We start from the raw sequence: 25,005 nt of genomic DNA, 5'->3' as shown, positions 1-25,005 counted from the left end.
ACACAAAAAAAAGTATCATTTAAAAAAAGTGACAAAAGCACATAACTAAATTACTTAAATTATTGATGAATTCTTTATGAAATTATTGGTCAATAATTTAGATTATTTGATCAATAATTTTGAATAATTATTGATCAATATATTAAAACAACTGTAAAGGTTTTTAAATAATATTAAATCATACTGACATAAAAGGCAGAAGAAAAACATAAAATAAATGTAAGAATGACAAAATGTGTAATAATAATATTTTCATTGTTTGTTTCTCCTTTAGTGTGGAATTAGATGAGTAACTGTTTAATAATTTCCTGTTGCTTTTTGTGCCAAAGTTGTTGCTCAACTTGCCCTTCCTGTAATATCAGTGAAATTAGTGACCCATGTATGTGAGCGGGTCCACCTGGGGATGCTGAGTTAATTTCTAGTTTATCTCTGGTTTGTCTTGTGTTGTTTTCTCCTCAGCCACATCTACTTGTTCCCAGAACGAGTTTCGCTGCTCGAGCGGACGCTGTATTCCCGGACACTGGTACTGTGATGGCGGTACAGACTGCAACGATGGTTCTGATGAGCCCGTTACCTGTAGTAAGTACCACACATAACATATTAAAAATAAATATATACCACTATAAGTTATCTGGCGCTCATTCTGTATATGTGGCAGAAAGTTATTTTGGACTATACTGGGGAGAAAACTATGAAAACACTGTAATATGAGGATGAAGCTGTGTTTATCAAGGGAAACCGTTGCCCATGTTTTTGGGTGGTGAGTTAATGATGGGTATCCTGCCTCACTGGTTACCATGGTGATGGACTGAATGTCTGTCACAGCCCCCCCCCCCCTCATTTTACGCTCCGCTGGTGATGCATGCAGTCAAAAACTGGAAAGATGAGGCAGACGTTGTGTATAAGTAAGCGGTCAGTCCGGCCATCTATTGTGTGTCACATTCCTCCAAAGTGACGTGCAGCAGAAAAGCCCTCATACACACACATACACACACACACCGGCCCTTCCTTTGACAGTCTCTGCCCCCTCCCCTCTCACACACACTGCCCCATCCTCTCGCTTTTGTCCCGTTAATCACAGCACCCCTTTGGTGCCTTTTGTTCAAGCGGGACACTAGAGAGAGGAATGCTTATTCTCTCCCAGAATTCCTCTGCCTGTGGAATCCAAGCAGCAGCTCAGCCACGTTTCTGGCTGCTCAGGATGGGATTTAATGATTAAATGAATTACATAGGCCGCATGTTCCTCAGTTTCCTCTGAGATCCGAGTGAGACATGGCCCTCGGGCAGGTGGCTCTTCTCACTGCCGTGTATTTCATCCTTGCAGCCACCACGGTGAGGACCTGCAACTCCGACCAGTTCCGCTGCGATGATGGAAGGTGCATCGCCTCGTCCTGGATCTGCGATGGAGACAACGACTGCGGGGACATGAGCGACGAGGACGAGAGACACAACTGTGGTCAGTATTGCTTGGTCCAAACCCAAATCACAGGTCTCATTTCACAATGTACTTTTGGAACATGTTACTGAAATATTTGTCCCTTTGGATTTACCACCAAAAGTTTACGCACAGAACAGCTGCAAAAGTGATAGATTTAGCTTTTTATGACTGATACAGATTTACTTAATTGTAGTTTCCAAAACCCAATATGCAGAAAAAAATGGCAATGTATTTAAATTTTTGGTTTACCATTTTTATATCATGTTTATTTATAAATCCCTCACCATATTTCCAAATGCACCACATCATTCATTCATTTATTCAGATATTACTGTTTAGGTTTAATTTTTATTTTTTATTTCTGCTTTAGTTTTTATTTATTTGCAGTTAGTAATTTTATTGCTTGAACTTAAATTTATTTATTTGTGAATGCAATATTTCTAATTTTCATTTAGTTTTTCATCTAGTATTTTATTTGATTTCAGACTGATTTCTGTTAACAAAAATATTTTAATAGTTGTAGTTTTACAGTAATAACTCTATTCTGACATCTACTGGACTTTGGTCATAACCAAATGTTCTTTTGTAAAAGTGCTTACACAACTTTATTGTTTCATCCTCGACTTTTTGGCTATATTTAGTCTTCTTGTATCATCTCTCTTCTCTAGTCCTTCCTCTCTGCACCTCTTCTCCTCCTCTCCCTCAGTTCATCAGTGAGGTAGTGTTGGTGGTTGGGTGTGGGATCTCAGTGTAAGGAGTCTACATTCCTAATTTCTCCTGCCTCGCTCACTGCTTTGTGGATGTGTTTAGCTGACAGCTCTCAGACTCTCTCTGTTCTCTCCAGAGGTTGCTCTTACATAGCTGATCAGTAACTTAATGGAGAACTCAGTTGAGCTGTCAGGTTTGTCTAAAAAATGTCCATGGGAGAAGTAAAAACAGACACAAATGAGATAACTGTTGACATACACTTGGAGGATAGAGCTGTAAGCAGAATGTGGATAGCATAGTTTAGATAATGTGAAAGAATTTAATGAAAAGTTTGAGTTCGTATTGAGATTTGGGTTTTGTTTTCACTAAACCTTGATGTTAACATGTTGTTTGACAACATGTTGCATAAAAATGCATAGTTTTCACAAATAATTGGTAAAATCGTCCATTTTTATTCAGTCTGTGCTCATTTGTACTTTTTATTATTGTTTAAAACATTTTTTTATATTAATATATTTATATTATACTTTTTTTTATAAAAATGTAAATTAAAACTCTAAAACATCAATAGTGCAAAATCAGCACATCCACTCACACACACACACCTATGAACTGGTGTGACTGTAACACAGCAAATATGTCAAATAAAAGCAATAATTCAACTACAATGCAGTAAAAAAGTGGACAGCAAGGAAGACGTTACACTCTAAAACATCAAGAGTGCAAAACAGACACATCCACTCACACTCACACACACACATATACACACAGACATACACAATTATACACACTCAAATGAATTGGTATGGCTATAACCATATAGCCAAAACGAGTCAGAAAACTGAAATAAGAAGTTGAAATCAAATCAGACCCAGAAGAATTAAAGGGTTATTTCACCCAAAAATGAAAATTGGCTTGTGTTTTACTCACCCTCGAAGCATCCTAGGTGTATATGACTTTCTTCTTTCAGACGAATCCAGATGGAGTTATATAAAAAATTGTCCTGGCTATTCCAAGCTCTATCATTGCAGTCAGTGGGTGTTGCAGTTGAACAGTCCACAAGTCGTCAAATAAAGCGCGTGCATCCATAATAAAACGTGCCTCACACGGCTGCGGGGCATGAATAAAGGCCTTCTGTAGTGAATCCATGCGTTTTTGTAAGAAAAATATCCATATTTCAAACGTAATAAACACTTTTCTCTCACTTCCGGTATCTGTCATATGCGGAATGACGTAGGACGTATGCGTCGCGCGCGCCTCTGAGATATGCTAGTCTCGCGAGTTTGTTTATAGGAGCAAAGGAAGCAAAGTTTCCTTACTTTAGCAAAGGAAAACCAGTCTCCTTTTGGTTTATATCGAAATCCTCCGACATTGTTCTTTGCAAATCTTCGGTTTGTACTTCTAATTTGTGACCGGCGTTTTGTTTTGTTGTCTCTCCGCATTCGTCACTAATCATGCAACACCGACGTCCTACGTCATCCGCCGCAATGGCTTCCGCGTATGACAGTCAGCGGAAGTGATATAAAAGTGTTTATTACGTTTGAAATATGGATATTTTTCTTACAAAAACGCATGGATTCACTACAGAAGGCCTTTATTCATGACCCGGAGCTGTGTGAAGCACGTTTTATTATAAATGCGCAAGCTTTATTTGATGACTTGTGGACTGTTCAACTGCAACACCCACTGACTGCAATGATAGAGCTTGGAATAGCCGCGACAATTTTTTATATAACTTCAACTGGATTCATCTGAAAGAAAAAGTCATATACGCCTTGGATGCTTCAAGGGTGAGTAAAACACAAGCCGATTTTCATTTTTGGGTGAACTAACCCTTTAAGCTCTGATAAAACATTCCTGTTCGTTTTTGTTATTTTTTTATAGTATTTTAATGGTTTGTGTAACAAAATGCTTTCTCTGTGTTCAGGTTTGACTGTAGTAATAATAATGCAAAAACTGACGCATCAAATCAACATTTCAAACCAAAAAAAAACCTAAACCTTTACAAAAAGTTGTCTTTGAGAATGGCTAAATATATATATATATATATATATATATATATATATATATATATATATAAACTTAATAAAAATAAGTATTTATGTCTAAAATCAACTAGGGAAGTCAAATTTCAGGTGTCCGGTCAGTTTTGACCATGAAGACCATAAGTGTGACTCCGAAATAAGGAGCACCAGAGGGTTAAGTCAGTATGTATTATTTTATTAAATTATGAACAGAATTATGTAATATAGTCTACATGAAAAATATTATTTTAATATAGTCTATTATTTAGTGAATTTAATATTATGAAAATAATTTGTCAAACAATTCATATTTAATATTTTTTTAAATAATAAAATGATTAATTATTTGATATTGTCTACATAGTAGTATAATTATATAATATAGTGAGACTGTATAAAATAAGTCTCAGTCTCACTTCATAAGACATCTTGGAGGAACTTTTTCAGTGAACTTGTCGCAGTCCATTATTCTGTTCTTTTCTACATGAAGGATGCATTCGAATCTGGTCAAAACAAGGTATCTTATGAGACAGCAGCAAATCCACTTCTGTTTGGATGCCTTAAAGTGCTGTCTAGGTAGGCGGCTTACAGGGTTTTGCAACAGAACCTTAATGGAATTCACAGTCACACAGTTTGTGCACAAATATATTATGTTGGGTTGAACATAAATGTTGTGCCAAAAAGTGTCGTTTTTAAATTCTGTGCTCTTGTTTTGTCTCACACACACAGCAAACCGTACCTGTTCTCCTCAGGAGTTCACCTGTATAAATAACAGGCCTCCTCAGAGGAAGTGTATCCCATGGGACTGGGTGTGTGACGGAGATGCAGATTGTTCGGACGCATACGATGAGCACCAGAACTGCACTCGCAGATCCTGCTCTGCCAACGAATTCACCTGCAACAACGGCCTCTGCATCCGCAACTCCTACAGGTTAGAATTATATTTAGAGCAAAAAAATTTGCAGATGCATTGTTTTTTATGGCTGATTTTTACAACTGATATGCAGCACTATTTTTAAATATTGTCTTATTTTTTTACATTATAATAAAATGCAAAGACATAAACATTGTGAATTATTTTTATTGTTATTAATAACATTATTTAATTTATTATTATTATTATTATTATAAATCTAGAAAATGCATTGTATAATTTCAATAGTAATTTTTTAAATAGTAAAAAATATATATTTTAATAATGTTGAAATTGCATAATAGTAATAATAATAATAAATGTATTATATTATTTGTGCATTGTATATATTGTATAATGCATTGTATTAAATATATTTAATTTTATTTAGTTTTATTTAGTTTTTAATGAAAGAGGGGGGAATTCGATGATGATGATAATAATAATAATGCATTATATTGTATAATAATAATAATGTATCATATTGTTTTATATAATGTATTATATTGTATTATTTTAATTGTAATACTTTTAATTTATTTGTAATTATTTTTTTATCATTTTAAGTTATTTATTAATTGAGTATTTCCATTTTTATTTATGAAAGACAGCACCACTTTTTAAATGTTCATAACTTTATAAATAAAATTATAAAAACTTTGTTTTGGTGATTGATTCCAGTGAAAAAAAGCAATTTCTCCCATAATTCCCTGCTGTGTGTGTTGTGTCTGTAAGGTGTGACCGTCGTAATGATTGTGCAGACAGCAGTGATGAGCAAGGCTGCACCTATCAGCCGTGCCAACAGCATCAGTTCACCTGTCAGAACGGCCGCTGCGTCTCGCAGGATTTCGTCTGTGACGGGGACAACGACTGCGGGGATGAATCTGACGAGCTGGATCACCTGTGCAGGACCCCAGCACCCACCTGCCCTCCCGGAAACTTCCGGTGTGACAACGGAAACTGCATACCACTCAGCGAGGTGTGTGACCGGAACGATGACTGCAACGACAACAGTGATGAGAAAGGCTGTGGTAAGCACTGCATCATGTGACAACTTGTGATTAGATTTTTTGTCTAGGGGATCTTGATATGCAGTGGTCTGTATCTGTACTTTGGTGCTGTACTTGTGTTTTTCAAATATTCTTGGACGTAATTTTGCTATACATGTATATTTGTGTCTCATTTTTATGTGTTAACATGCAATGCATGCAAATAATGGCAAAATACCCTCTTTACAAGTAATTTTTAACAAAAGTAAAATCATTTGCATCATTACATGGTGGAATCTAATCATCTTTTAAGCTCAGTGACTCAACACAAGTCAAACACTCATCATCACTCGTCATCACTGTCATTTATAGAAATGTAAATGTGAACACTAGTAGAGGACATCAGGCCATCTGTAAAAGCATGTAAGATTATGTCTATAAAGTGTGAGCAAAGGTGTTTTATCGTGAAATTATTGCATATTTTTTTCTTTCGTGCAAGTGATTTGAGTGATAAATCAGGGTTATTATAGTTAGCAAAAAAACAAAAAAAAACACATAAATAAAACAAAAGTTACAAATTAAATAAACTTAATATAAATTAAATATAAAATGAAAATATTTATATATATATATATATATATATATATATATATATATAAAACAACTGATATTAAACTAATAATTTTTCATAGTTAACATTTTAACAAATGTAGTTCCATTTTAAGGAAAAAACTTAATAGGTTAGTCAATTTGTGTTAAAATATGCCAGTGTTATTTTACTATCATTGAGATACTATTATAGTTTTTATAAATATTTCGAATTTTTGAAATTTTTTATATTCATATTTTCAGGTTTTTTTTTTTTTTTTTAATGGGAGCTCAGGATGAACAGAAAATCTAAATTATTTGTCTGTTTTATTGTCTCAGGCATCAATGAGTGCACAGACCCATCCATGCACCACTGCGACCACAACTGCACCGACACTCCCACCAGCTTCATCTGCACCTGTCGCCACGGTTACCACCTCATGTCCGACAACAAAACGTGCGACGATGTGGACGAGTGCTCGGTCACGCCCAGCGTGTGCAGCCAGGTGTGCGAGAACACCATGGGCTCGTATGTGTGCAAGTGTGCTCCAGGCTTCCTCCGCGAACCCGACGGACGCAGCTGCAGGCAGAACAGCAACATCAGCCCCTACCTGATCTTCAGCAACCGCTACTATCTGCGCAATTTGTCGTCGGACGGCGAGGCCTACTCGCTCATTCTGCAGGGCCTCACCAGCGTGGTGGCGCTGGACTTCGATCGGGTGGACAGACGCTTGTACTGGATCGACGTGAGCCGGAGGGTGTTGGAGCGGATGTTCTTTAACGGGACGGGACGAGAGGTGGTGGTCAATGGGATTTCGCATGGCGAGGGCCTGGCGGTGGACTGGGTTGGGAGGAAGCTGTACTGGGTCGACAGCTTTCTCGACTGCATGAAGGTGTCGGAGCTGGACGGCCGGTTTGTGAGGAAGTTAGCAGAACACTGTGTGGATGCTAATAACACATACTGCTTCGAGAATCCCAGAGCCATCGTTCTGCATCCAAAGTTTGGGTGAGTTTACCAGCGATGCAAGTCATTTTCAGATCTGTAAAGCCCGAAACACACTGCACGATTTTAGACTGTTCCAGACGAAAGATTGGCATCGTGAAACAATCGGGGTGATTTCTGTGATTGTGGATCCTAATCGGCGATCCTGTGTCGTACAGTGAGAGAGGTTCAAAGACGGCCGTTGTCACGGTCAAAGATAGCCCACGATATAGCATGATCTCCGCACAGTGTGTTTGCTGCTACGGTCCACGTTTACTGACCAACCAATAAAAATGCAACATGGCGCTAAAACATAAAACTGCTTACCTCAAGCTATTATGCCTTCCTCTTTCGCCGCTTTCACTTTTTTCAGCACACATAAAAACTAGGGCTGTGACGATAAATTGATGCAGAATCGATTCTGAGATCTTCCGAATGCATCGCGATTCTCTCTGGAATCGATTCTGAGCTTAAATTTTAACAGTAGATGGCGCTCTACTCTAGTTTTTATCCGCACACTCAAATGCTCATGAAAAAGAGCGCTTGTGCGTTCGGCTGATTCTGCAATTTCACCTCGGCTCAGAATGCTTTTATGACCCCAGCTTAATGTTAACACAGCCCACTGTGAACACCCTTGTAATTCGCTTCAACCTTTTCGAATTTTATGAATGATTATTTTAGGTTCAAGTGTGTGTAAGGATTTGGAAACGAGCAGAGTACGGCTGTTTCTAAAGCATGCAGCGCCATCTGCTGTTCAAAACTAAACTCAGAATCGACTCGAGAAAGATTCGGAAAATCTCGGAATCGATGCGGAATCATTTCTCGATTCACGATGCATCTATTTATTTTCCCAGCCCTAATAAAAACGAAAGCTGCTTAAGTGTGATTTATCATGCACTTTTTGTTTGCCAGTAGCGCATGCTGATGACGTTTTATTCTTCTATAGTATTGTGCGTTGTAGCTTACGAGTCAATAGGTGTCATCATCCTACAGTCTATACGCATGTCGTTATTAGATTCATATCGCACAGTGTGACATGCAATGCTCTTATAGGATTGCTAAAATCACGCAGTGTGTCTTGGGCTTAAGTTGGTGGTCATGTGCATATTGCACAATCTTGAGTAGTGACAACTGCACAAACTCTCAGAAAAAGGTACAAAAGCTGTCTCTGGGGGTTTACCTTTTGAAAAAGTTCATCTTTGTACCTTATTTACCCCTAAAGTGTACATGTACAGTAAGTACATTAAAGGTGCATATTAATACCTAAATGGTAAATTTTTGTGCCTTTTAAAAGGTATTGCCCCAGTGACCGCTTTTCTGCCGTTTTTATCTAAATTTGTAGTTTCCAACTGGTATTTAGTGTTCTGATCGTGAAAGAAACAATGGTAAATGCAAACAATGAACTATAACAACTATAAAACCATGTGTAGATGGGATAGCAAAATGAATTCACTTAAATGCTTTTAAAAAGGAGAACAAATATTTGTTGACATCAAAGGCCTCACATTCCAGTCAAATTTTGTAGACTTTGGATGCAAATTAATTTGTCAGTTGGTAGAAGTGGGAAATTAGACATATGACAAAATGGACAGGTTGTGTGACATCCTCATCCTCAAAATCTTAAATAAAACTGCACAAATTACTACTACTACTACTAATAATAAAAATAAAATATGTAAAAAATATTTTAATAAATATTTTAATAATAATATATTACTTTGTATTTTAATAAATTATATATATATATATATATAATTAATATATTATAATTTTAATAGAATATACATGTATGCATTTATAATATAATAATTATCTATTAAATTATTATTATAATTTTTTTTTAGGTTTATTTAGGTTATAGCTGATATTGTAAATCTATAATACTTACAAAAAAGTTAATTTAGATGTTTTGTGTGCACACTACATTTAAAATTACTTTGAACTTTTCAAATAAATGCGGTTCTTTTGAACTTTCTGTTCAGCAAAGTGTTCTACAAAAATATGAAGCAGCACAACCGTTTTCAACATGGCTAACAATAAGAAATGTATCTTGAGCAGCATATTAGAATGATTTCTGAAGGATCATGTGACACTGAAGACTGGAGTAATGATGCTGAAAATTCAGCTTTGCATCACAGGAATAAATTACATTTTACAATATATCCAAATATTTTAAATTATAATAATATTTGACAATATAATTTTTTTCACTGCATTTTTTGGTCAAATAATTGCAGCCCTGGTGAGCAGAAGAGCCTGTAAAACAGTATAAGCTCTTACCGACCCCAAACTTTTAAACAGTAGTGTACAGTATGTGGCCGTTACATTGCTGGAATCTGTTTTAGCTTCTATTTTTTAATATCAGATGTCATCTTTGTGCAGATATGTCTACTGGACTGACTGGGGAGACAAAGCCTTCATTGGACGTGTCGGGATGGATGGGAATAACAAGTCGGCCATCATCATTACTAAGATCGAGTGGCCCAACGGTCTCACTATTGACTACACCAATGACAAGCTGTACTGGTCTGATGCTCACCTCAACTACATCGAGTAAGACTACCTCACCTTTATATCCTGTCATCCAGAGCACAAGATTTAATTACTGCTAATTTATCTAATTAAATATGATATGTCATAAATTATTATGAATTGAATTAATCACAAACGATCAATATTTGCTGACAAATCCCGCAAATTAAGATTTGGTTGTTGCATCGCAAGCTGGTTTCAACCATCTTTTTTCCTCCATTTTTAAAAATTCTGTGTCAAGGAAATGATAAATCATGCAGGTTTTTCTATTTCAATTTGATGTTTTATAATTTCAAACATTAAAAAAAAAATCCTATGTTTGATTTTAAGGACATATTTACTTTTGTACAAATAATAGAGAATAACGGTAAGATATTATAAATCAATATTTATTATAATTGCAAACAATGAATGCATTTAAAACACTGAATGTTTCTTTAAAATTCAAACACTGAGATGTAGCCATTGCTTTAAATGAAAATAAATATTTATACTGTTTTCTTAGTTATGATTATAGATTTAGTTAATTACTTTTTATTTGCATTTTTAGCATTTGTTTATTTATTTTTAAACTTTTTGTATGATTAATAAGAAACAATTATTAGAAAAACTAATATTTATTTTAATTTCAAACATTGAACAACTTCTTTGATTTTACTTTTCACATGAATAATAGAGAATACTCTTAAGAATATTATAAATTCATATTATTTTTAATTGCAAACACTGAGTGAATTTCACACATTAAATACATCCTTAAAATCAAGCACTGAAATGTGTTCAGTTTGAAATTAAATTAAATATTCAGAATATTCTTACAGTCATTGTCTATCAGTTTTTTGCTGTTTATATGGTTAGCATTTCATTATTTGCATTTGTTATAAATATTTATACTGTTTTCTTAGTTATGATTATAGATTTAGTTAATTACTTTTTATTTGCATTTTTAGCATTTGTTTATTTATTTTTAAACTTTTTGTATGATTAATAAGAAACAATTATTAGAAAAACTAATATTTATTTTAATTTCAAACATTGAACAACTTCTTTGATTTTACTTTTCACATGAATAATAGAGAATACTCTTAAGAATATTATAAATTCATATTATTTTTAATTGCAAACACTGAGTGAATTTCACACATTAAATACATCCTTAAAATCAAGCACTGAAATGTGTTCAGTGTTTGAAATTAAATTAAATATTCAGAATATTCTTACAGTCATTGTCTATCAGTTTTTTGCTGTTTATATGGTTAGCATGTCATTATTTGCATTTGTTACCCTGGAGCACAAAACCAGTCTTAAGTCGCTGGGGTATATTTGTAGCAATAGCCAAAAATATATTGTATGGTTCAAAATTATAGATTTTTATTTTATGCCAAAAATCATTAGGATATTAAATAAAGATCATGTTCCATGAAGATATCTTGTAAATTTCCTACCATAAATATATCAAAACTTAATTTTTGATTAGTAATATGCATTGCCAAGAACTTCATTTGGACAACTTTAAAGGCAATTTTTTCGATATTTAGATTTATTTTTTTTTTGCACCCTCAGATTCCAGATTTTCTAATTATTGTTTCTCGGCCAGATATTGTCCTATCCTAACAAACCGTGCATCAATGGAGAGCTTATTTATTCAGCTTTCAGATGATGAAAATGGACCCTTATGACCACCCTTTTGTGGTCCATGGTCACATTTATCCTTCTCTACATTTAAATATGATATGTCAATAAATATATCAATTTGATTAAATGAATCACATTTATCATTATATGCTGACAAATCCCAAGATATTGTCCTATCCTAACAAACCGTGCATCAATGGAGAGCTTATTTATTCAGCTTTCAGATGATGAAAATGGACCCTTATGACTGGTTTTGTGGTCCATGGTCACATTTATCCTTCTCTACATTTAAATATGATATGTCAATAAATGTATCAATTTGATTAAATGAATCACATTTATCATTATATCAAATGAAGATTTGGTCGTGCATCATTCAAACGGTTTTTCAACAGTGCTTTTACCATTTTTAAGATGCTGTGTCTTGACTAATTATGCATTATTTTTTGCACAAAATGAACATGTTAAACATTATTAAGATGGTTCTGTCTCCTCAGATTCTCTGACCTGGACGGGAATCACAGGCACACTGTGTACGACGGCGTCCTGCCGCATCCTTTCGCCATCACGGTGTTCGAGGAAAGCGTGTACTGGACGGACTGGAACACGCGCACGGTGGAGAAGGGCAACAAATACAACGGCTCTGGACGGGAAGCGCTCGTCAACACCACCCACCGACCGTTCGACATCCACGTGTGCCATCCCTACCGCCAGCCCATAGGTGAGCCCAGGACAGCGTAACCCGAGCGGTGCGCTCATTATCTCTCGTCAGATCGCTATCACTTCCTTTAAACGTCCACTGAGGCACTTAAGGGTCTCTGCCAATATTTACACAGTCTGTCCTTTCTCGGACACAGGAAAGACTAAACTCTTTATCGTTGCTGTAATGGCCAGGACAGGTAGTTGAAACTCTTTATCTGTGGCTTTCTTTAGAAAGAGGAGCTACAGCTACATGTTGTGGAGCCACATCCTGGTTCTTTGTAAGAGGATATAGTCTGACTCAGTGGTTTTCAACTGACTACACAATTTACTCTGAGCAACAAGAACGACTCAATTCAATACCGCACGTTTATCGTATCAAAGTTAATAAAGCTGTCCTAAATGTAATGTATGAATTTTATTCAATTTTTTTAAATCAAATAAATATGAATTTATCATTTTCTTAATATTTTTCTCTATTATTTGCAAAAACGTTAAATGGTCTGAGATTTTAACATTGAAATTAAAAACTACATCTGTATGACGTTAGAATACATATTCATTTATAATATTCTTGCACTTATTCCTGTGATTATATGCTTACTTATTTTTTGCATTTATTTTTGTATTTATGCATTTATTTATTTATTTATTATTCTTATAATGTTTTTGATTATAAGAACAATTTACTAAAGATTGCACCTATTATTCATTCAGAAGTGTTGAAATCGGAATTTATAATAGAATAATTGTTATTATTATTTTAATTTCAAAGATTAAATACATTTGAAACATTAAATAAAAAGCGTTTGATTTTAAGGGCGTTTTATTTACTTTTGTACAAATAATAGAGAATAATCATAAGATTATAAAAAATATTAAATAATATTTATTTTAATTGCTAACTCTGGATGCATCCCAAACATTGAACTTTTCCTTCAAACACTGAAATATTTCCAATGTTTAAAATTGAAATTAATATTAGGTTATTCTTTTTTATTATTTTCTGTTAATATCCTAAAAAAAACAGTGGAATTTAATGTGCGAAATTTAAATAAATATGAATTTATAATATTCTTAGAATTATTATTATTATGATGTTTACTTATTTATTATTTTAGCGTTTATTTATTATTCTTATGTTTTATACTTATAATACTAATAATAGGCAATAATTGAAAAAAAACAACAATACATTTTCAAGTTAGATTTTAGAGACTTTTTAATTTACTTTTAAATTGACCTTATTTTCAATTTATTTTTATAGGAGTAATATAGAACAATCTTACAATTACATATAAATATACATTGACTTTTTTATTGCAAACAATAAACGAATTCCCTAGAAATGTATTCAGTGTTTGAATTAAAATAAATAATATTCAAAATATTCTTAATCATCTATTACTTTTTAAGTTTATAGTTATGATATAGTTGCATTTTATTATTTGCATTTATGTGTCCATAATTGAGGACAGATTCAGAACAGACCTGAAACTTTTTTGTTTGTTTGTTTGTGACTCACTAGCAGAGTCTCACTCACACTATATCTTGCTCCTGTAGTGACGAATCCCTGCGCGGTCAATAACGGAGGCTGTTCTCACCTGTGTCTTCTGCGAGCCGGAGGTCAGGGTTTCACCTGCGAGTGTCCTGATCACTTCCTTACCGTGCAGATAGGGGGCGTCGCACGCTGCCTGCCCATGTGCTCCAGCACACAGTACAGATGTGCAGACAATGAACGGTTAGTGTCTCCATGCACACTCTGTTCCAAAGCCTGCTGCATATTTTTGGGGAAGTCGTGGCCTAATGGTTAGAGAGTCGGACTCGTAACCCAAAGGTTACAAAGCCTTGAGCAAGGCACCGAACCCCCAACTGCTCCCCGGGCGCCGCAGCATAAATGGCTGCCCTCTGCTCCAGGTGTGTGTTCACTGCTGTGTTTGTGCACTTAGGATGGGTTAAATGCAGAGCACTAATTCCTAGTATGGGTCACCATACTTGGCCACATGTCACGTCATGTCACATACTACCCACATAGACAGCTGCCTTATGAGCAAGCATCCTAACTGAAACTGAACCTTGTATTTGTCTGTTCCTAAAGCTGTATCCCTATCTGGTGGAAGTGTGACGGTCAGCGGGACTGCAGAGACGGGTCGGATGAACCCTCCACGTGTCCCGTCCGGCACTGCAGACTGGGCCAGTTCCAGTGTAATGACGGAAACTGCTCCAGCCCACACTTCCTGTGTAACTCTAATCAGGACTGTCCCGATGGGTCTGACGAGGACACTGTGCTGTGTGGTATGGAAAAAATATCATATATCATATAGCATGTCAGTATCTGCAGGATTGCTGAAATCTGGGCATGAAGCTGAAATGTTGCATGTTTGAACCCCATAATAAAATGTTGTTATAAACAGCAGTATTTACGGTACATGCATTTTTGCCAAAACTAGACTTTCATGATCAATTTTCAGTGATGATGCCAGTGTTATTGATGTACTATTAAAGTATTTTGAAGTTTTTGTATTTTCAGTTTTCATTTTAATTTTAGTTTAAGGAAATGTGCTTTTGTCTTTTTTAAAAACCTGTCTGCTTAAGCTTTAATTTATTTGTAGCTGTATTTTTTGTACTAAGGCAACATTTCTGATTTCCATTTAAATTTTTCAAGTTTAAATTTTATATGGTAATATTTATATCTTATTTAATATTTGTATTTTAATTCAAACATTTCATATTTCATTCAAAACTGAGATGTTTTAAATCATTTGTATACCATTATATCGTTTATTAATTTTTTTAAGTAGCTTGTTAGTGTTCATTTGAAATATTAGTGATTTTTCATTGTTTTAATATTTCTATATAGCTTTCATTTTAATACTTGAACTTAAACTATTTAATTTCTAATTTTTCGTTTTAGTTTTCCCGTGTAATATTTATATATTTATTTCATTTCTAACATTTAATATGTATTTAAAAATCAAACACTGATTTTGAAAAAAAAAATGTGTTAGTTTTACTTAATTTTCGTTAACAATAACAACAGTGCTATTCTGCAAGTACTCTTTAGATAGTATTATAGTTTTTATTCATATTTTTAATCACTTCTTATTTTTATATTTTCCACTTTATTTTCGTTTAAGTTTTGGTGCTTTGGTTGTGTTTTTGTCTTTTGTAGTAGTTTTTGTTTTTTATGTCTGTATAGTTTTTATTCATTTGTATTTCTGTTTTAGTTATTTTAGCAAATCAGATTAAGTAAATTAAAATGTTGCCTTGGCAACTAGCTGAAATAAAAAAGTCTTTCATTTTATTTCAGTTAACGTTAATATTTTATTTTAAGTGACATGTTTTTTTAATGGTTTTATTTTAGTTTTAGTTAACTATAATAACCCTGCTATTCTGATATCTGCTTTTGATTAAACTGTTGCCATGTATTCGGAAATGCATCTTCCTCTCCTTCTGCACTCCAGCCACGCATCAGTGTGAGTCTCATCAGTGGCAGTGTGCCAATAAGCGCTGCATCTCTGAGGCCTGGCAGTGCGACGGGGAGAACGACTGCGGCGACGGATCCGACGAGGATCCCGCTCACTGCTCCAGCAGGACCTGCAGACCCGGACAGTTCAAGTGCAGGAACGGCCGCTGCATCCCGCAGAGCTGGAAGTGTGACGTGGACGATGACTGTGGCGACAACTCCGACGAGCCCATCGACGAATGCAGTGAGCTGCCCACTCATTACTGCACTATTACAATGCATTTGTTTTGTTATTTGATTAGTTTAAATTAGAGGAAGAAAAAGCCATGCAGTATGTCATCTGTGGGATGTTGTTTGCAGTGGGTCCGGCGTACAGATGTGACAATCACACAGAGTTTGACTGCAGGACAAACTACCGCTGTGTTCCTCTCTGGGCCGTGTGCAATGGACACAACGACTGCAGGGACAACAGCGATGAACAAAACTGTGGTGAGACATCAGACGATGCACGACTGAAAACATGACTACACATGCATGGGTTAAAGACATTAAGATGTCCTCATCAAAAGAAATGTACAAAAGTGATTTTATGTCCATAGAAAGCACATTACATGTAAGTAAAGTGTCTACTTTTAAGGTTTCAAATAAGTTTTTGGAGAATAAAATGTCAAAATTTGGTTGAAATAACGTTACATTGTCATTCAGTGTAACACAATATTTATGTAAAAATTCGAACAACATTCTGACGTGTACATATTAAAATATATAAAAGATTAAGGGAGCATATTCAATTTGATTGTGTTTTAAATGAGTAAAAAGTTCTTACTGACAAATGGGCAAAACCTAGGATAGTGGCAAATTTTAAAAATGTAAAATTACAACTAATTAGTATTTGGTCATAAATTGATTTTTGTTGTAAATATGCCTGACAAGATTGTTACACTGAATGACATTTTAGTGGGTCTCTTCTGTAAAGCAGGGGGAAATGTATGATATTTATATCTTTTTGCTCAGACAAACCAAACCAAAATTGCAATTAAATTAAACAGAACTTTTTTTTTACATTTTTGGGGAAAACAACAACAATTTAAAGCAGTATTACACTTATTGTTTTTATGCTTAAACCCTTTTTGGTCTTTGACCCGCATATATTTATGTACATAAAAATGTATATAATTTAATTAATGAAATAGTAAAATATAGTAAAAGTAGTAATATTAAAATTATTAAAAAATAAAATGTAAAATTACTATGAAAATGTATTGAAAATGTATTACATGACTGAAAACAATATTCTTGCTTACAACTGAAAAATGTAGATATTTTTATTAATAAAATAGTAAAGTAATAGCAGAAGTATTAGTATGATGAAAATGTAAATGACTATACAAAAATGACTCGGTGTGATCATTTTTATTCAGAAACAGATATTAAATATTAATTGTAGATATTTAAATTATTTTAATCTAATTTCATCTAGCTTTCTAATAAACCTGGCATTATATGTTTTGAATATTGCTGGCTCTGAGATGAATTGCTTTGGATAGAAGCTTGTGCTAAATGTGTAAATGTAAATATAAATAAAACATTTTTTAGAATTATTTACAGCATTATTCAAAACTTGACTCAGTGTAACTGTTTTTATTCACACGGCAATGCGTACAACACAAAAATGTAGATATTCATTCAAAATAGTAAAGTAATATTAGAATTAATAATATTAAATAAAAATACATTCAAAAATACAAATTGTTAGAATAAAATATTTAAAAAAAACGGGTAAATCAGTATAGTGATCCATTTATTGAAAATATTCAGCAAAAATCCATTTAGCCCATGTCCAGCTTTTAGTTTTTTGTATATTAACATAAAAAACATGTTTTAAAAATTGTAAAATTTGCTTGGAAATTGGGAGTTTTTTAAAACTGTATTTAAAAAAAAAATTTTTTTGTCTTTTTTAGCAGGTTATTGTCCTTGTTTATTAAGAATTAAATATATGTGATGATCACCTTTTAAAATCCAATCAACAACCGATAGAATCCAGTCCCATGCTACTTTTTTTTTTCTTGCTCGATAAGCGTTTCACTCAAAAAAATGCCACAAAACTAGACGGAGTTTCCATTTCATGCTGACTTAAACAAAAATGACTAAAATTTACTACCAACTTTAAATTCAGTAAGACGAGTCTGTATTGCTCCCGTTATCACTGATGTTGTATAAAGCTTAGTGTGTGTGTGTGTGTGTGTGTGTGTTTGAAATCATTTTGGAGTTATTCGTCCTCTCACACTCCAGCACTACATTAGTGAGTGTTATTTCAGTCTGTCTGTGATGGACGGGCCCTCGGTGACCCCTCCTCCTGTCTGGGGCCACACCACTGATTTATGTGTGTGTTAGGCACCAGTGTGTGTGTGTGCAGTTGTGATTATTGTTACTGGTCTGAATGGTAAACCGATATACAGTAAACACACACACACACACACGCCCCATTTCTCCTGGGTCTTATCAGCTCCCGCTCGCTCCATTAGTGCCATGCTGCACAGAGAGGAGAGATCGCCCTAATCTGACTGTAAGACTGAGACAGAGGTCTGTGTGCCTGAGCAAAATGTTTCTGCCTCTTCACTTCCGCTCTGTTTAACGTTAGCTTGTGTGTGTCTGTGTTGTGTTTGCAGAGGAGTTGACCTGTGAGCCGGCGGGTGATTTCCGCTGTGATAACCACCAGTGCATCCCCCTGCGCTGGCGCTGCGATGGAGACAATGACTGCGGCGACGGATCTGACGAACACAACTGCAGTGAGTAACAGCAATGACCTCTTGGCTTCAGTCAGTTCAATATAAAACAGCAACAAACCATAGAGATAGTTAAGTAATAGTCATTATTTAATCGCCTTTGTGTGGTTCAATAGAATAAAAATTTTAATGAAAGTGAGTGAGGACTGAGGCTGTCAAGCTGCAGAAATGCAAATAAACTCCAAATAAATATCATAAATGGTCCATTTAACTCTCATGTAGCTCTTAAATCAAATATGGTGCCTTTAATGCTTGTGACATGTATGAACCAATGATACATACAGGGCAAGATATTCTGTGAATATCGACTTAATGGGATAGTTCACCCAAAAATGAAAATTCTGTCATTATTAACTCACCCTCAAGTTGTTCCGAACCTGTATGCATGTCTTTCTTCTGCTGAACACAAAATAATATATTTGGAAGAATGTGGGTAGCCAAACCGTTTCTGGTCTCCATTGACTTTTTCATAGTATTTTTTCCATAGTAAGTCAGTGGGGTCCAGCAGCTATTTGGTTAGTAGCACACTTCAAAATATCTTCTTTTATGTTCAACAGAAGAAAGAAACTCGTACAGGTTTTGAGAATTGTCATTTTTGGGTGATCTATTTCTTTCAATTTTGATTTACTCATTACATAAAGCTATTGTATGGCTTCTGAAGACTTGGAATACAATATGTGAACCTGGAGCAAAAAAACAGCGGCCAAATATTGTCCTATCCTAAAAGCTTATTTATTCAGCTTTCAGATTATGTATAAATCTCAATTTTAAACTGGTTTTGTGGTCCAGGGTCACATATATAAACCTAAAAAAACAACTTTTATTTTGCTTTTTTGTCATGTTGGCGCTTGAAAAAGAATGGCTCGGTTATCCTTTAACATTTCACTTTCTCTGTGTTTAAAATGACATGAGGGTGAATACATTATTGCTGGATGAACTGTTCCCTTAATAAGAGAGAAAGACACCTGTAAATGTGCTTTACCAGAGAAACAGTAAAGACAAAGATGAAGAGATTGAGAGGAACAGATTGGATAGACAGAGCGTGGAGGAGATGACGTGATGGCAGACAAGGTGCTGTGAGGTGTGAAAGGTTGACAAATGGTCTGCGCTAAACCTTTGAGCTGCATGTTGAAAGAAGCGCTGATTTCTTCAGCACTTTTCTCCTCCCTGCAGAAGAGCTGTAGGGGTGGTGAGCGCGGGTCACTCCCCTGATGAGTTCAGCTATGAACTCACCTCCCAAAAATGGCCCTGAAGAGCAAGCTGTATCTCATCACATAAACCTCTAGTCCTGTGACACAGTGAAGCACAGACTAATCACTGCCCTCATTTGTGTCTTGAGTTCTGCTGAACATTTTCCCACCCTCAGGCCATCCAAGATGTAGATGAGTTTGTTTCTTCATCAGAACAGATTTGGAGAAATGTAGCATTACATCACTTGCTCAGCAATGGATCCTCTGCAGTGAATGGGTGCCGTCAGAATGAGAGTCCAAACAGTTGATAAAAACATCACAATAATCCACACCAGTCCATCAATTAATGTATTGTGAAGTGTAACGCTACGTGTTTTTAAGAACCAAACTCATCATTAAGACATTTTTAACTTAAACTATTGCTTCCAGCTAAAATGCGAGTTCTCTCCTCTTAGTATTGCTTTCTCCAGTGAAAAAATTGTGCCTGGAGAGATATATGCACTCTTTACAAGTGAAAACAGTCCAAAACCGTTCTAAAGTTATATGTTGGTGGATTTTGATGTGAGAAGACAACAGGGGATGGGCTTTTACACTGCAGAAGGCATTATTATGGCATATGGACTTGTATTTTGGACAGAGGCATCAATTTAAAATTAAAAGGTCTTAATGGATTTGTTTCTTATAAACACCTTTTCACGTCACAAGATATTAATTGAAGTACTGGGGTCATTTGGATTACTTGTGGATTATTGTGATGTTTTTATCAGCTCTCATTCTGACGGCACCCATTCACTGCAGAGGATCCATTACTGAGAAAGTAATATAATGCTACATTTCTCTGAATGGCTTGATGGCGAGTACATTTTCAGCCAATTTTCATTGTAGTGTGAACTATTCTTTTAATAACACCCCTCACTTCGGCACATACCTCTCTTTGGGCTTATTGCTTTATTTGCTTGCCTCCTTAGTATGTATGTTCATGTGTGTCTGATTGACACGCTTCTTATGCATCCGCAGCCCCACGTCCGTGCACAGAGAGCGAGTACCGCTGTGACAACCTCCACTGCATTCCTGACCACTGGGTTTGTGACCATGACAACGACTGCGAGGACAATTCGGATGAAAGAGACTGTGGTGAGTGAAAGAAAAGAAGAGACAGCAGAAAGGAAAGACTATCAAAAGAGGGATGGAGAGAGCCGTGGCACTTGCCACCATGTTCAACATCATAATACTGTCTTTTTATTACAGATTGGTCCTCAGTGGGTGATAACTCAATGCAATTGTGTGCCTGGATACCTTGTGAATGACTTACAGGAAGTGTGCATAATTCATTTTCCATGTCGTATTGAGAGATTGGCTTTATTCATTGTGGATGAATGTGTTTCAGAGCTGCGGACCTGTCACCCGGGTTACTTCCAGTGCGGTAGCGGCCACTGCATCTCTGAGCGCTTTAAATGCGACGGCAACGCTGACTGTCTCGACTTCACTGATGAAAGCTCCTGTCGTGAGTGTGCTGCCATGTTGTTGTTTTTTCAAATCTATTTAAATTCTGAAATGCTCCTGAAATGTAACCAGAAGACAGCTGTGCGTTGCATTGCAGCGCCCTCTAGAGTCCAAAAGGGTTGTGCAACAGTTCCCATCATCATGCAAACATAAGGAATATCAAGGAATTTGACATTTTGATTAAAGACTATGAAGACAAACTTTTTTTTTTTTAAATATGCACAGATGAAATGTTCACAATAAGATCAGGATCATTTTGAGCAGCCAGTAGTTGAAACGGCACTAGCAATGCCAAAGTCATGGGTTTGTTTCCAACTGAATGCTTGAATGCAATGTTAGACACCTTCATCATGTATTAAGAAAGTTGACTTTGAGCTGTATGTGTGCATATTTCAGCCACACGCTACCCGAACAGCACCTACTGTCCACCCTTCCTGTTTGAGTGCAAGAACCACGTGTGTGTGCAGCAGCACTGGATATGTGACGGAGATAATGACTGCGGGGATAATTCAGATGAGGAACTGCATCTCTGCTGTGAGTATCTATCTATCTATCTATCTATCTATCTATCTATCTATCTGTCTACCTATCTATCTGTCTATCTATCTACCTATCTGTCTATCTATCCATCTATCTATCTATCTATCTATCTATCTATCTATCTATCTATCTATCTATCATTCTATCTATTGATCGTTCATTCTTTCTGTCTATAATTCTTTCTGTCGTTCTATCTATCTATCGTTCGTTCGTTAATTTGTTCTATCTATCTATCTATCTATCTATCTATCTATCTATCTATCTATCTATCGTTCTATCTATCGTTCTATCTATCTATCTATCATTCGTTTGTTCGTTTGTTTGTTTGTTCGTTCGTTCGTTCTATCTATCGTTCTATCTATCAATCTATCTATCGTTCTATCTATCATTCTTTCTATCGTTCTATCTATCATTCTTTCTATCGTTCTATCTATCGTTCTATCATTCTTTCTATCGTTCTATCTATCTATCTATCTATCTCTCTATCTATCTATCTATCTATCTATCTATCTATCTATCTATCTATCATTCTATCTATCATTCTTTCTATCGTTCTATCTATCGTTCTATCTATCATTATTTCTATCGTTCTATCTATCGATCTATCTTTCTATCGTTCTTTCCATCGTTCTATCTATCGTTCTATCTATCTATCTATCTATCAATTGTTCTTTCTATCGATCGTTCTGTTTATCTATTTTAAAAGGTTAAACATGATTATTTTGCTCAAAAATCTAACTATTATTGGTGATTATTGTCATTTTATTATTATTTTTTTCTTTACATTTAATTAGAATTATTGCACTTTCACGTAATCACAAATCAAGAGAAAGTTAACTCCAATGTTGCCTAGTCTGTGTTTTTTCTGCAGAATTGGGCTACGTTTACACTGTTGCAGTGGGTTGTTTTTTTAGTCCATGTGTTAAACATTCCCCCCAGAAAATGATTTCGATGGGAGGGGACCCACCGACAGGGGAGAAAACCACCGAAAAGCAGTTAGATTCGCAGTTAGAATGCTTTTGTTTCGCAGACCTGGCAACCCTGGTCAAATGGCAGATTTAGTCACAGCAAACAGCACAAATGACCACCTGAAAGAAAACAGACTGGCTGTATTACACTTTTACTTGAGTATAATATCTCCATTGAGATTGCTCTAATTTACATGTTTGCCAGTGTTTTCAGCTCATCAGCACGTTTTCAGTAATGAAGAGGGAACGTGTACGCGTGGTTGCCATTTTGGGAAGTTTACATAAACCACTGGGCAGAAAATGTATCGATTTAAGAGAAAAGCTCAGATTGGGGATTTAAACTATTTAAATCTGGCAACCACAGCCATAAAAGCCTGTGGAGGCTTGTTACCAATGCAAGTGGCGTATTAAAATGAAAGATTTTCAGGATAAATAACCAACAGTTAAATATTGCAGATGATTATGCTTAATAAACTGAAAGAAGCAGAAATCGTGATCCTGATCAAAATGCGGTTTATCGCACAGCCCGACTATCCAACTAAACTTTCTTTTTGTAATATAATTTGTATATTATATCAGTTAAATAATGCAATAAAGTAGATATGGAACAAAGTGCACAACCGTCATGTTTCTTGTCTCCTCAGTGGACATCTCATGTGATCCTCCGTTCCGTTTCCGCTGTGATAACACCCGCTGCATCTACAGTCACGAGCTCTGCAACTCTATAGATGACTGCGGTGATGGAACCGACGAGAGACCGGAGCATTGTGAGTGACAGCCAATAGATTGTTAACCAAATATACTATTTACCTATTAAACCCTTTTAATTCCCTAACTTCTATTGAAGCTAGTAAAACACCCTGTTTTGTGTGAATGACTCCTCAGGTGTGACTCCCACACATGGGCCCTGCTCTGCAGACGAGTATAAATGTGGGAACGATCAGTGCATTCCTCTGCAGTACGCCTGCGACGACTACGACGACTGTGAAGACCAGACCGATGAACTCGGCTGCTGTGAGTTTTGCTCAGTCACTCACCCTCATGTAGTTTATTTTCTTTCTTGCATAAACAAAAGTGGAGCAAGCACCAAAAACTAAAAAAAAAATCTTAGCGCTCTAGATCCTTTTGCCTGCACATCTTTGTAACATTTCTTCATCTGTCTCTGTTAGACTACGGCCATGGACGCACATGCAGTGAGAATCTGTGTGAGCATAACTGCACAGATTTGTCGACCGGAGGCTTCATTTGTTCCTGTAGACCTGGATATAAACCCAACCCGGAGGACAGGAACAACTGCAATGGTTTGTGGCGTTGTCTGAATACTGTATTCATTAGAAAACCTCAATATTTACTTCTTTATTGGAAGACAGGCTTATAGTGGTGCTCCAGAAGCCAAACAGGACAACAGGAACTCAGTCATTTATGACACTTCATTCTACAAAAACAACAGCTCGTTCATTACGCCATTTCTGTCATTGCACATGTGCAGTACTTTCCAGTTTCCGTATTCAATCCGATCAAGAGTTTAGGAGCTCAGTCGGATCGATTAAGGTGTTTACATGAAGCCTTTTCAGTCTGATTGAGCCATTTACCAGCGGATTATTTGGTTGCATGTAAACGTAGCTAGTGTTGCAAAGTTCATCAGTTATAAAACTAATTCTATTCATCTATAAGCAGCTCAACAGATGCAATAGTATGATTAATTAGCTCAAGTCAGTTCAGTGTTATATTAGTACCACTGAGATAATATTATAGTTTGTATTAATATTTTGAATTAAGTTTATTTTTGCATTTTAATTTTAGTTCAATTTAGTTGTGCGTATCATTCATTCATTTTATTTCAGTTATTTTTAGTACATCAAGTTAAACTAAATTCTAAATTCTGAGAAATTTTGCCTTGGCAACTAGCTGAAAAAAAAAGTTTCCTTTTTTTGTGTTTTATTTTATTGCAGTTAACGATTATTTTAATTTTAAAAATTTTCATTTTAGTTTCACGTAGTTATAATAAACCTAGGTTCAATTCAGTTCAATGACAGTGTTGATG

At 35.4% G+C, this 25,005-nt stretch overlaps 1 protein-coding gene across 1 annotated transcript in view; it reads left to right on the top strand.

The window, feature by feature from the left end:
• The window catches only part of lrp2a (low density lipoprotein receptor-related protein 2a), a 121,737-nt gene that overhangs the window by 81,733 nt on the left and 14,999 nt on the right, over positions 1-25,005 (top strand). Inside the window, exons 44-62 of the mRNA XM_016252285.1 lie at positions 460-579; positions 1,325-1,456; positions 4,900-5,101; positions 5,819-6,114; positions 7,000-7,666; positions 10,025-10,195; positions 12,307-12,530; positions 14,072-14,249; positions 14,607-14,803; positions 15,973-16,218; positions 16,335-16,463; positions 18,644-18,763; positions 20,968-21,084; positions 21,338-21,454; positions 21,850-21,987; positions 23,606-23,728; positions 23,847-23,975; positions 24,131-24,266; positions 24,370-24,373. Of these exons, the coding sequence (XP_016107771.1) occupies positions 460-579; positions 1,325-1,456; positions 4,900-5,101; positions 5,819-6,114; positions 7,000-7,666; positions 10,025-10,195; positions 12,307-12,530; positions 14,072-14,249; positions 14,607-14,803; positions 15,973-16,218; positions 16,335-16,463; positions 18,644-18,763; positions 20,968-21,084; positions 21,338-21,454; positions 21,850-21,987; positions 23,606-23,728; positions 23,847-23,975; positions 24,131-24,266; positions 24,370-24,373 (3,446 nt within the window). The remainder of the gene's footprint in view (positions 1-459; positions 580-1,324; positions 1,457-4,899; positions 5,102-5,818; positions 6,115-6,999; positions 7,667-10,024; positions 10,196-12,306; positions 12,531-14,071; positions 14,250-14,606; positions 14,804-15,972; positions 16,219-16,334; positions 16,464-18,643; positions 18,764-20,967; positions 21,085-21,337; positions 21,455-21,849; positions 21,988-23,605; positions 23,729-23,846; positions 23,976-24,130; positions 24,267-24,369; positions 24,374-25,005) is intronic.

Source organism: Sinocyclocheilus grahami, unplaced genomic scaffold, assembly GCF_001515645.1.
Source record: "Sinocyclocheilus grahami isolate Dianchi unplaced genomic scaffold, SAMN03320097.WGS_v1.1 scaffold1099.1, whole genome shotgun sequence".
NCBI lineage: Eukaryota > Metazoa > Chordata > Actinopteri > Cypriniformes > Cyprinidae > Sinocyclocheilus > Sinocyclocheilus grahami.
The sequence above is the reverse complement of the archived record's forward strand: the minus strand, read 5'-3'. Positions and strand labels throughout refer to the sequence as shown.